Source organism: Solenopsis invicta, chromosome 2 (genome assembly GCF_016802725.1).
Source record: "Solenopsis invicta isolate M01_SB chromosome 2, UNIL_Sinv_3.0, whole genome shotgun sequence".
Taxonomy (NCBI): Eukaryota; Metazoa; Arthropoda; class Insecta; order Hymenoptera; family Formicidae; genus Solenopsis; species Solenopsis invicta.
This window is the reverse complement of record NC_052665.1, coordinates 23,765,086-23,777,605: the sequence shown is the minus strand read 5'-3', so window position 1 is coordinate 23,777,605 and position 12,520 is coordinate 23,765,086. Positions and strand designations below refer to the sequence as shown.

Sequence of the window (12,520 nt, the reverse complement as noted above, 5' to 3'; positions counted from 1 at the left end):
TAAATCCCGACACTTCCCGATTTCTGTCTCGCTCGGTTACGGATACTATGTGAACTTCTTGCGTTGCTTTTCGAGTCAACCGATTTCGCGCCCAACGTGCGGGGCCCGAGTGAAAAGCAATAACATTTTTCTCTAAGTAATTATAATCTTGAGAGTAGAAAATTTTTCTCCCTTTTTTTTGACTGTAGAGAGCGAGAGAGAATTACTGAATGTGCATGCTTTGTGTGATTTTTTGTCCTGTTTTTTATATATTGTCGTGATTATTTTCCTGTGTTAATCCGTTTCTTTCAGCAGTGAGTGCGCGAAATTTTCGAGTGCGCGCGAATTTCTAGCGCGTGTGGTAACTTCCGCGATTATCGCGATTAGTTTGCGAGGGGTCCTGGAATCTCGGCATCACGTCGCGTTAACGAATTGAGGGATTTTTGCGTATCTGCGATCGCCGTGCACGCTGCGTTAGAGTGTACGCGCGGAGTAAACACGGCCGCGCGCGTACCTCCCCATCTTTCTCGCCGAGCGCACTGCGTCCTTGACGTTCCGGAGCGTGTTTACGTTTTGAGCGCGCTGTATTAGGGAAACTTTCTGCATGAGAATATTCGGTGAAATATTATTTTCGATATAGGGTGTCCAAAATTTTTGTACAGGGTTTTCGATTACGGTGAGTTTGGCTCCGTAGTATCGCGCCTACCGCGCGGAGTAGGAGCGGAAGGAGAACCTACAGCAAGCACACGCGTTTACGTTCGCAATTGCCGTTACGAGAATATCACGGTCTTGATTTAAATTTTTAAAATGTCGGAGGACCGCGCAAAATTTGTAGATATTTCAGTTGAGGGAGACTAAGCTAAAGGAGGAGCTATTGCAGCGGGGAAAATACACGGAGGGAGATACCACAATTTTGCGCGAGCGATTATTGCGCCACGAAATTAACGAACAATTAGATCTGCCGGTACAACCTCCGTTGCGGGCCACGAACACGGGCGAGGGTACGTCCGCGCTCTTGCAACCTCCCTTGCCAGAGGAAATGCGACCGGATAATCCGGGACAAGCCGATGGCGGGGAGGCCGGAAAACTGGTACGCGTTCTGTCCCCTTCACCCCTAAGCTACGGAGGCTGTGGATCTTCGCCACCTCCCTCGCGCAATACAGCGGTGGATATTTATAACGCGTTACGAAAAAGAAATTTATTGTTCTCGGGTACGCGTGGCAGTGACGCGGAAGTTTTTTAGAAGAATGTCGCGCTCTGTTTCCGGTCAACGACGAGGGCTTGTTTAAATGCCTGCCTCTTTTTTTAACGGGAACTGCGCTATATTGGTTCAGGAATCGATGGTCGGAGTGCCGAAATAGGGAGGGTTTCGTAGCCGCATGGCGTGCGCGCTTCGGCAATCCGGATTTCCAGTTCGTGCTCCGTAACGAAATCTTACGTCGTATGCAGGGCGAGCATGAGTTGGTCGCAGATTACCTCATGTGTATGCAAGCCTTTTTCGAGCATTTCAGTCCACCGTAAACGCTTAGTGAGCAGCTGAATTACGCGCACCGCAATATGTTGCCGCGATTGCAAGTTGCAGTTCGTCGCGATAAATTTTTTAATTTCGCCACACTAGAATTATAAGCTTCGCGAGTAGAAATGAGCCATGTGGCGGAGTCACAATATCGTGTCCCTCCCGCCCCAAGAAGTCTTTATTTCCGGAATTAGCGTACCGTCCACCGAAAATGGCGCCCCGCGCGCCGGCCGTCGCCACAGCAAGTATCGGAGTCGACGCGCCCGACAAAAATGAAGAATGCGCGAGTAAAAGCGACCGCGCCGGCCACCGTGACGAGCGCTCCGGTAACCGCGGCGGCAACGCCGGCTACCGCAGCCGCTAATCCAGCGTGAATGTCAACCGCCAAGTGTTGGAATTGCGAGAAGATCGGGCATATCGCGCAAGAATGCAGCAAAAATCGTCGTATGTATTGTTATCGATGCGGCAAATCGGGCGTGACGGTAAAGCCCGTCGTGTTCGGGAAACGCGTCCGCGAGTCGCTAGAGCGAGTTGAGACGACTCCCGCGGAATCGGGCGAGACCCGCGCCGTTGACGACCTAGCATATTTGCATGAGATCTTTCATGTGTCGGAATTGCCCGCGTTGCAATATTTTTGCATTTTTGTTAAGGATTACCGTTCATGGCACTTGTCGACTCAGGTTCCAGCCGAACAATTTTTGGGGCCAAAGGCATTAAAATCGTGCGACAACTGAAACTGCCGACCGAAAATACGCGCGGCTTTTGAATTCTTACCGCGAACGGACAGATCGCGGAAATCATCGAGGAATTATCGCTCCCCCTGACATTGGAGGATATTCAGCGGGATATCACCGTCTGTTTATTACCGAATTTCGCTGTTTCGTGTATCGTGGGGATAGATTTTCTGTGCGCGTTCGGTGTCGGTTTTGATTTTGCATCTTGTGGGTGGTACTTTGCGGCTTGACCGTGGCAAAGACACTCTTTTGAGATTTCCGATCAGAACGCTTATTTTGCTTGCTGTGGACTTTCCGAGCTCACCCTCGAGCAACAGGCTCGCATGGAAAAATTTTTTGGGAATGAAATTCCCGTACCTGTCGCGAATCTCGGTGTCACCTTGCTAACAGAGCACAAAATAGATGTAGGGAACCACGCGCCAATTAAACAGCGTTGTTATCTAGTCTCGCTGAAGGTGCAGGAAGCAATCCGCAAAGAAGTCGATAGAATGTAGTCGCAGCAGGAATTATCGAGCCGTCTTTTAGCGACCGGTCGAACCCGGTCGTGATGGTTAAGAAGCCGAGCGACAAGTACCGGTTTTGTTTAGATTTCCGGAAAGTTAACGGCGTTTTGAAGAAGGACGCGTATCCGTTGCCGAATATGAACGGCATCATAGACAAATTGAAGTCTGCGCTTTATATCTCGACGATTGATCTGAGCCAGGCGTACCTTCAAATACCATTGGCAAAAGATAGTCGCGAGATTACTGCGGTTAGCGTCCCGGGAAAAAGTCTATACTATTTTACGAGAATGCCGTACGGATTAACAGGAGCTTCCGCGACTTCTCAATGTCTGTTTAATAAATTAATCGGAAATGGAACTTTACGCTTTCGTGTATCTAGACGATATCGTGATCGTAACGCCGACTTTCGACGAACATTTAGAATGGCTCGAGCGAGTTTTAAATAAAATTACGGATGCCGGGCTTACAATTAATCCCGAGAAGTGCGAATTTTGCTGTTCACAAGTTCAATATCTGGGATTTATCTTACAGCGGGACGGTCTAACTGACGATCCCGACAAAGTTAAACCGATCTTAAAATATCCGGCGCCGCGGAATATTAGGCAACTGCAACGATTTCTCGGAATGTCATCGTGGTATCGTCGTTTCGTACTGCAGTTTGCGACCGTCAGCGAGCCACTCACGCGATTATTGAAGAAAGACAAACACTGGGATTGGGGAAGCGAACAACAACAGGCATTCAAACGGATTCGCGCGCAATTATCGTCGGCTCCGACCTTGTCATGCCCGAACTTTAATGTTCCGTTTATTTTGCAAACAGACTCAAGTTCTGTCGGCCTTAGGACTGTACTTATACAAAAAATCGACAGCGTCGAAAATATTATTGCTTTGCGAGTCGTGCGTTATCTGACCCCAAAAAGAAATATTCCGTCACGGAGCAAGAATGCCTAACGGTGGTATGGGCGACACAAAAATTTAGACCGTATTTAGAGGTATACAGGGTGTCCGTCCATAAATGTCCGAGCAAATATCTCGTAACTGGTTGAAGTTAGAAGAAAGTTTAATAAGGAAAATTTACATGGTTTTTAGTCGGCTACAAAATGCACGTAAAGAAATTTTTTTTACTCGTCATCTTTTTGAGTTATGAAGGTCAATGTAGGTTTTTTAAATGGGTACCTATAATTTTTTTTGCATATTTACATAGTAGAGGTAATTTTCAATCAAAATTATATTAGGAAAAAAATTGCTACGACGCATCGTTTACGAGATAATCGGCATGCAAAGTATTAAAGTAATAATTTGGATTGAGTATTGTTGAACAAATTTGGAATATCAATTAGGTTGAGAAAGTAAACATTGTTTTTTCATGAAATATTTATTAACAAATTAATTAAGAAATGGTTCGAAATTGTTACCATCATGATCGATACAGCATTCAACGCGTTTTATAATGTTTCTTATTGTTAACTGCAGCATTTCTGTTGTAATACTTTCAACAGCTCTAGTGATTTTATGTCGTAAATCTTCTTCATTTTCAGGAATAGTTGCATAAACAATATCCTTAATATACCTCCAACTTCTGTTGTAATACCACATCTCGAGCATATCACACTTTTCCGTAATTGTAAACATTGTTCTCACGCGCTCGTATGAAGTCTATTATATCGAACAGGATCGCTGACCTTCAACTTTTCAAAATACACGACTGTTTGATTTGTAAATAAAGTATTTGTATAGCACGTAATATGAATTACAGGGTAGTATGAGTCTGTTAGTCAATCGTCTACATACGAGCGCGTGAGAACAATGTTTACAATTACGGAAAAGTGTGATATGCTCGAGATCTGGTATTTAAGTATGCGTAATGAAAATGAAGCACGATTACTTTATCAACAAAAATATCCAGAACGAAGAATACCAAATAATCGTACATTTCGACGAATTGAAGATCAATTGCGTCAAACAGGATCGCTAACAAGACAACGACGTACAATCAAAACAGATGAAGAAAAAGAGACAAGTGTGCTATTAAGTTTTATTGAAAACAGACGTACATCCATAAGAACAGTAGCACGTAATTTAGAATTATCGAAAAGTTACGTACACGCTGTACTAAAAAAATTCAAATTCAAACCGTTTCGTAATAATTTAGTACAAGCTTTACATGAAGGAGATGCAGATCGCCGATTAATGTTCTGCCACTAGCTTCGAGTTAATTATCGCACTGACTTTGGTTTTCTTAATAAAATATTATGGTCTGATGAATCTTGTTTTTCCAATTGTGGTATGGAAAATCGACATAACGTACATACTTGGTCCGATGTGAATCCACATGCGAAAAGAGATAAAGGTTTCCAACGCAGATTTTCGGTGAACGTATGGTGCGGAATAATCGGAACAAAAATTATTGGACCTTTCTTTTTCCATGGTCATCTTAATGGTGACAAATACTTGGAATTCTTGCAAACAACTTTCTCAGATTATTTACGCGATCTTCCATTATCAGTTTTTCGAAATATTATTTTTCAACAAGATGGTGCTCCAGCACACAATACACGTGCTGTAATTAACTTTTTAAATAATAGATTTCCTAATTGTTGGATGGGTACTAATGGTCCTGTACGATGGCCACCGAGATCTCCGGACTTGACACATTGCGATTTTTTCCTTTGGGGGTATATTAAGGATATTGTTTATGCAACTATTCCTGAAAATGAAGAAGATTTACGACATAAAATCACTAGAGCTGTTGAAAGTATTACAACAGAAATGCTGCAGTTAACAATAAGAAACATTATAAAACGCGTTGAATGCTGTATCGATCATGATGGTAACAATTTCGAACCATTTCTTAATTAATTTGTTAATAAATATTTCATGAAAAAACAATGTTTACTTTCTCAACCTATTTGATATTCCAAATTTGTTCAACAATACTCGATCCAAATTATTACTTTAATACTTTGCATGCCGATTATCTCGTAAACGATGCGTCGTAGCAATTTTTTTCCTAATATAATTTTGATTGAAAATTACCTCTACTATGTAAATATGCAAAAAAAATTATAGGTACCCATTTAAAAAACCTACATTGACCTTCATAACTCAAAAAGGTGACGAGTAAAAAAAATTTCTTTACGTGCATTTTGTAGCCGACTAAAAACCAAGTAAATTTTCCTTATTAAACTTTCTTCTAACTTCAACCAGTTACGAGATATTTGCTCGGACATTTATGGACGGACACCCTGTATAGATTCACCGTCGTGACAGACCATAGCAACTTGCGTTGGTTACACAATCTTAAGAATCCAACGGGTAGATTAGCTCGATGGGCGCTTAAACTTCTCGAGTACGATTACGAGATCGTACATCGGAAGGGCGTTCCACGTACCGAATGCTCTGTTGCGTATGTTTGAGAGTGACACCGAGGTTGTAGTGGCCGTCGCGGACAAAATAGAAATGGCCAAGGACAATCAGGACCCGTGGTATATTAAGCGTTTACGCGAGATAGCTGAACACCTGAAGAAGTTTACCGATCGAAAAATTGGAGATGGGGAACTGTATTACTTCCGTCCTCGCGCACCTACATCCACGGTCGTAGAGGACTTAAATCACTGAAAGTTAATCTTACCGTCAGAACTAAGAGAGAAGGCTCTACGCGAATCGCGTGATGACCCTCAAGCCAGCCATCTCGGGAGGGAGAAAACTTATAAGCGGATAACGATCAATTATTACTGGCCAAATCTCTTTCGCGACGTCGCGAAATACGTGGGCGAATGTGAAACGTGCTAACATACCAAAATCAAGCAGGCAAGTCCGGCGGGACTAATGGGCCACCACGTGGTGGAGGCGCCATGGATGATGATAGCCGCCGATGTAATGGGTCCGCTGCCCAGAAGTAAATCCGGTTTTGCGTACATTCTGGTCATTCAGGACTTATTTACGAAATGGGCTGAGTGCCGCGCTTTAAGAGCTGCAAACGGAAAAAAGATTAGAGAAACTTTAGAAGATCTAATTCTTTCACGGTGGGGGACGCTAAAATTTTTAATTACGGATAACGGTACGGAGTTTGTTAACCAAACATTGCGAGCGTTTGCACAAGAATATGGAATAACGCACACCACGGTTCCGCCGTACCATCTGCAGGCTAACCTCATGGAGAGGGTAAACCGCGTATTAAAAACTATGATTATCGCTTTTCTAGACCGCGTCCACCGTGAATGGGACGTACATCTGCATGATTTCCGTTTCGCTTACAATACCGCGCATCACTCGTCCATAGGAACTTCGCCCACGTTTTTGAATTTAGGTTGCGAGTTGGATCCGACACATTCGTTACGCCGTTGACGCGAAGAGACTACCGAGGTATAACCACGCAAGGCGGAGGAGTGGGCAAAGAGAATGAAAGATTTACAAGAGTTGCATGCGTGGGTGTTTGAGAACTTAGAGCAGGTTCACCAAAAACGAGCAGCTTATTATAATATGCGCCGACGAGAGAGATTCTTTGGGGAGAAGGAACTCGTGTTGAAGAAACAACACACTTTATCGTTCGCGGCTCATAATATCGCCGAGAAACTTTCACCCAGATTCCAGGGACCTTTCCAAATCGCCAAAATTTTGTCGCCGGTTGTTAGCTGCGATGTCTCGCCCCACTTGTCGTCGCTGCCGCTTCCGCATTGGCTGTTATCAGGCGGCTAGATCCTGGCGGTGTGCGCATTAATCTATCGTTCTGCGCTTCTAACGTCGATAGCGCGCAAGGCCCAAATTCGGCAAGTAATTCTCTTCCTGGCTTCCCCGAGAATTGATATCGGCCGGCCTTACCTCCGGTGGCGGATGGCCGCCGCCTGAGGCCCGTGATGCCCGCTCTGCACGGTTTTCAATATCGCTTCGTTCTCGTTTTTGTTTTTTAGTTTTGCACAACTTCCTCCTGCGGAATCGTAACTCTGCCGTTCCTGAAAAATTAACTCTTGACAGACAAGATTTTTGTTCGACGGCAAACGAAGAAGACAGTGTCAGCGGTTCAACCTGCGAACCTCTGCGTCTCGCGGTGCTCCGTAAATCTTTTGGCGATGTTTCTTAATTCTCGCTTCCTTTTTGGCGCCTCTGGGTGGACGAGGCGTTTCATTAGTACAAGATGTTTTCTCGCAGTCACCGGTCCTCTTCGGCGGACTTACCGCTTACTTGAATTTAATAGCGGACGCAGGGACGGCACAGAGACAAACACACACACACACTTAACGATCGTGCCAACGGAATTACGCCTACTCCCGAGCCGAAAAGACGCAGCATCCGTGTCGCGCTTTGTGGTCAGGCCCTTGTGACGGACAACGCACGCAAGTTGCACCGTCACAATTTCCCCTTCCCCGGGGAGGACCGAGGAGGTCTTGGCTATTGACGAGCGCCAATAGCTACCAATCTCGTTTTCTGCCTTTCGTACACAAGCGTCGTGAGGGTTCAAGGTGTAGTCGTCCTTACTCTTAAACGACTAGTTGACGGGGCGTCCGTAAACCACGTCCGGGTAACGGTTCCGTCTTATTTGCAAAACTCCGAATACGGGAGTCGCACCGGTGCGGGAGACCCGCCCTGTGCTTGCGAGGATCGGATTCACACCGCAACTTGCGGTGGCGGTTCTCCCGGACAACCATATTCCTCCAAAAAAAAAAAAAAATGAAACAAACTAAATGGGAAAAGGCATCTCTTTTTTCGCCGACTGATCTCTGCCCCTTTCCCCGGCGCTCGCCACGGGATCAATTCAACCCTTTACTACTTACAAAACGGACCATATAAGGTTCGCTCTCAGCACGCCGTACCGTTCAGCCGTCAACTTTCTCCACCATGACACCGCCACCAAACAATCACCACGTTTCCCAGCCCTTTTCGGGGACAAGTGTCTGGATAGGGATAGGGTCACGTCAGTAATAGAGGTGGTTTTTAATTCCCCGTACAGCCTTTTATTACACTCTTTCCGGGCCAATCCTCCCTGTACATTGATAAGAATCTCGATCAATCGACAAGTGCCACCACAAATACAAAAACAAAAAAAACAAAGCGTACGCGGGGGAGAAAGAGGAAAAAAAGGAAGGTTTTCTGGTTTTTTCCCCCGCCTTTAGTGTGTCCCTTGTATCGTTTGACGGTGACCACAGGTCTGGGAGGTCTTCACGAGGTACTCTGCCAGGGCGCTTTCCTTACGAGAAGTCCTTAGTTTGTCTGCCTCTGGCTTCTTGGGCGGCGCTCCCTGCGTCACCTTCGCCAGCCTACTCCGCACTCGTCGAACTGGCATAGGGTATACCCGCTTTGCCAACAACCGTAGCAGAACCTGCCACGGCGCCTAAGGCAGTTCGAGTATCGGTGCCTCTTGTCGCAGCAGTTCCAACATTCAGTATGCAATGTGTTTGGGACTGGCGGCTCTCCCGGCTCCTGGTGCTCCGGCATTTCCGCGTCCTCGCGTTCGGGGTGTTGTTCGCCGGGTTCACAGTCGATCTGGGTGCCGACATTACGCCTGCTCCCCCACTCGTGTAACCATATATCTATGGCCGTCATTAGTATCACGGCTGCGGCGTATCCCGCCCGATCATCCTTAATAGATCCGCGAATGCGGTGGCTATGCACTCCTTTCGCCACTGTTCCGCCATTCCTTCACCTTCGTTGGTCCGTATCTCTACAAGTTTCTGAAGCTCGAGACGGCAGAATCTAACAAGTTGAGGGTGGCCAGGAGGTTGGTCGGGGTCCGCAAAACGATAGGATTTAAGGTCCTTAATGTGCACCTTCCCCACGGGAGTACCATCTAACTTTGCGAGTTCATAAACCGGCGACAAACTTTTTGCGATTCTTGCAAATCTAGGTGAAAGTTTTGCGGCGATATTATGAGCCGCAGAAAATAAGGTGTGTTGTTTCTTCAACACGAGTTCTCCCTTTCCAAAGGATAAGTCGCTTGTTTTCGGTGAGCCTGTTCTAAGTTCTCAAACACACACGCGTGCAGCTCTTGTAAATCTTTCATTTTTTTGCCCACTCCACCGCCCCGCGTGGTTGTATCTTGGTAGTCTCTTTGCATCGACGGCGTAACGAATGTGTCAGTTCTAAGTCGCGGCCTAAATTCAAAAACGCGGGCAAAGTTTCTATGGACGAGTGATGCGCGGTATTGTAGACGAAACGGAAATCATGCAGATGTACGTCCCATTCACGGTGGTCGCGGTCTAGAAAAGCGATAATTATAGTTTTTAATACGCGGTTTACCCTCTCCACGGGGTTTTGCCTGAGGATAATACGGCGGAACCGTGGTGTGCGTTATTCCATATTCTTGTGCAAACGCTGGCAATGTTTGGTTAACAAACTCCGTACCGTTATCCGTAACTAAAAATTTTGGCGTCCCCCACCGTGATAGAATTAGATCTTCTAAAGTTTCTCTAATCTTTTTCCCGTTTGCGGCTCTTAAAACGCGACACTCAACCCATTTCGTAAATAAGTCCTGAATGACCAGAATGTACGCGAAACCGGATTTACTTCTGGGCAGCGGACCCATTATATCGGCGGCTATCATCATCCATGGCGCCTCCATCATGCGGTGGCCCATTAGTCCCGCCGGACTCGCCTGCTCGAGTACCTTTTGGTACGTTGGCACATTCGCCTACGTATTTCGCGATATCGCGAAAAAGATTTGGCTAATAATAAGCAATTGTTATCCGGTTATAAAATTTCTCCCTTTCGAGATGGCCGGCTTGAGGGTTATCATGCGATTTGCGTAGGGCCTCCTCTCTTAGTTCCGACGGTAAAACTAGTTTCCACTGATTTAAGTCCTCTATGACCTCGGATGTTGTGGCGCGCGGGCGGCAGTAATACAGTTCCCCAACTACAACTTTCCAATCGGTAAATATCTTCGGGTGTTCAGCTCTCTTGCGGAAACGCTTAATATACAACGGGTCCAGAGAGTCCTCGGCCATTTCTATTTTGTCTGCGACGGCCCCTAAAATTTTGGTGTCACTCTCGAACATACGCAACAGAGCATCCGGTACGTAGTGAAGCGCGCCCTTCCGATGTACGATTTCGTAATCGTACTCGAGAAGTTCGAGCGCCTATCGAGCTAATCTACCCGTTGGATTCTTAAGATTGTGTAACCAACGCAAGCCGCTATGGTCTGTCACGACGGTGAATCTATATCCCTCTAAATACGGTCTAAATTTCTGTATCGCCCATATCACTGCTAGGCATTCTTGCTCCGTGACAGAATACTTTTTTTTGGGGTCAGATAACGCACGACTCGCAAAAACAATAATATTTTTGACGCTGTCGACCTGTTGTATAAGTACGGCACCAAGGCCGACAGAACTCGCGTCTGTTTGCAAAATAAACGGAACGTTAAAGTTCGGATATGACAAGGTCGAAGCCGAGGATAATTGCGCGGGAATCCGTTCGAATGCCTGTTGTTGTTTGCTTCCCCAATCCCAGCGTTCGTCTTTCTTCAATAATCGCGTGAGTGGCTTGCTGACGGTCGCAAACTGCGATAACGAAACGACGATACCACGACGACATTCCGAGAAATCGTCGCAGTTGCCTAATATTCCGCGGCGCCGGATATTCTAAGATTGGTTTAACTTTGCCGGGATCGACGGTTAGGGATCGCCGTCCCGCTGTAAGATAAATCCCAGATATCAAACTTGTAAACGGCAAAATTCACACTTCTCGGGATTAATCGTAAGACCGGCATCCGTAAGTTTATTCAAAACCCGCTCGAGCCACTCTAAATGTTTGTCGAAGTTCGGCGTTACGATCACGATATCGTCTAGATACGCAAAAGCGTGAGGTTCTATCTCCGGCCCGACTTATTTATTAAACAGACGTTGAAAAGTCGCGGGAGCTCCTGTTAATCCGTACGGCATTCTCGTAAAATGGTATAGACTTTTGCTCGGGACGCTAAACGCAGTAATCTCTCGACTATCTTTCGCCAATGGTATTTGAAGGTTCGCCTGGCTCAGATCAATTGTCGAGATATAATGCGCAGACCTCAATTTGTCTATGATGCTGTTCATATTCGGCAACGGATACGCATCCTTCTTCGAAACGCCGTTAACTTTTTGAAAATCTAAACAAAACCGGTACTTGCCGCTCGGCTTCGTAACCATCACGACTGGGTTTGACCATTCGCTAAAAGACGGTTCGATAATTCCTGCTGCGACTTCATTCTATCGACTTCTTTGCGGATCGCTTCCTGCACCTTCGGCGAGACTAGATAACAACCCTGTTTAATTGGCGTGTGGTTCCCTACATCTATTTTGTGCTCTGTTAGTGAGGTGACACCAAGATTCGCGACAGGTACGGGAATTTTATCCCCTAAAAATTTTTCCAAGCGAGCCTGTTGCTCAGGGGTGAGCTCGGAAAGTCCACAGCAAGTAAAATAAGCGTTTGGATCGGAAATCTCAAAAGAGTGTCTTTGCCACGGTTGAGCCGCAAAGTACCACCCACGAGATGCAAAATCCAAACCAATACCAAAAGCACACAGAAAATCCATCCCTACGATACATGAAACGGCGAGATTCGGTAATAGACAGACGGTGATATTCCGCTGAATACCCTCCAATGTCAGAGGGAGCGATAATTCCTCGGTAATCTACGCGATCTGTCCGTTTTCGGTGCAAATTCGAAAGCCGCGCATATTTTCGGTCGGCAGTTTCAGTTGTCGCACGATTTTAATACCTTTGTCCCCAAAAATTGTTTGGCTAGACCCTGAATCGACGAGTGCCATTAACGGGTAATCTCTAACAAAGATGTGAAAATATCGCAACGCAGGCAATTCC

General features: G+C 45.9%; 1 protein-coding gene across 1 annotated transcript; it reads right to left on the bottom strand.

Moving 5' to 3' along the window:
- Positions 1–9,277: 9,277 nt before the first annotated feature.
- Positions 9,278–11,848, bottom strand: LOC105206693 (uncharacterized protein K02A2.6-like). Its single transcript, XM_011176402.2, has 6 exons — positions 11,566–11,848; positions 11,384–11,508; positions 10,819–11,224; positions 10,448–10,692; positions 9,966–10,356; positions 9,278–9,690 (listed from the first exon to the last, which is right to left on the bottom strand). The coding sequence occupies exons 1-6, from the start codon at positions 11,846–11,848 to the stop codon at positions 9,278–9,280; spliced, it is 1,863 nt and encodes a 620-aa protein (XP_011174704.2).
- Positions 11,849–12,520: the final 672 nt, after the last annotated feature.

Bases quoted from the DNA above. Each gene is read 5' to 3' on its own strand.
- LOC105206693 (XM_011176402.2), bottom strand. From the start codon at position 11,848: ATGGTTACGAAGCCGAGCGGCAAGTACCGGTTTTGTTTAGATTTTCAA. The intron at 11,225-11,383 runs GTTTGATATCTG...TCGTTATCGCAG, and splicing joins GTGAATTTTGCCGTTTACAA to TTTGCGACCGTCAGCAAGCC. The intron at 10,693-10,818 runs GTAGATTAGCTC...CCAAAATTTTAG, and splicing joins CAATCTTAAGAATCCAACGG to GGGCCGTCGCAGACAAAATA.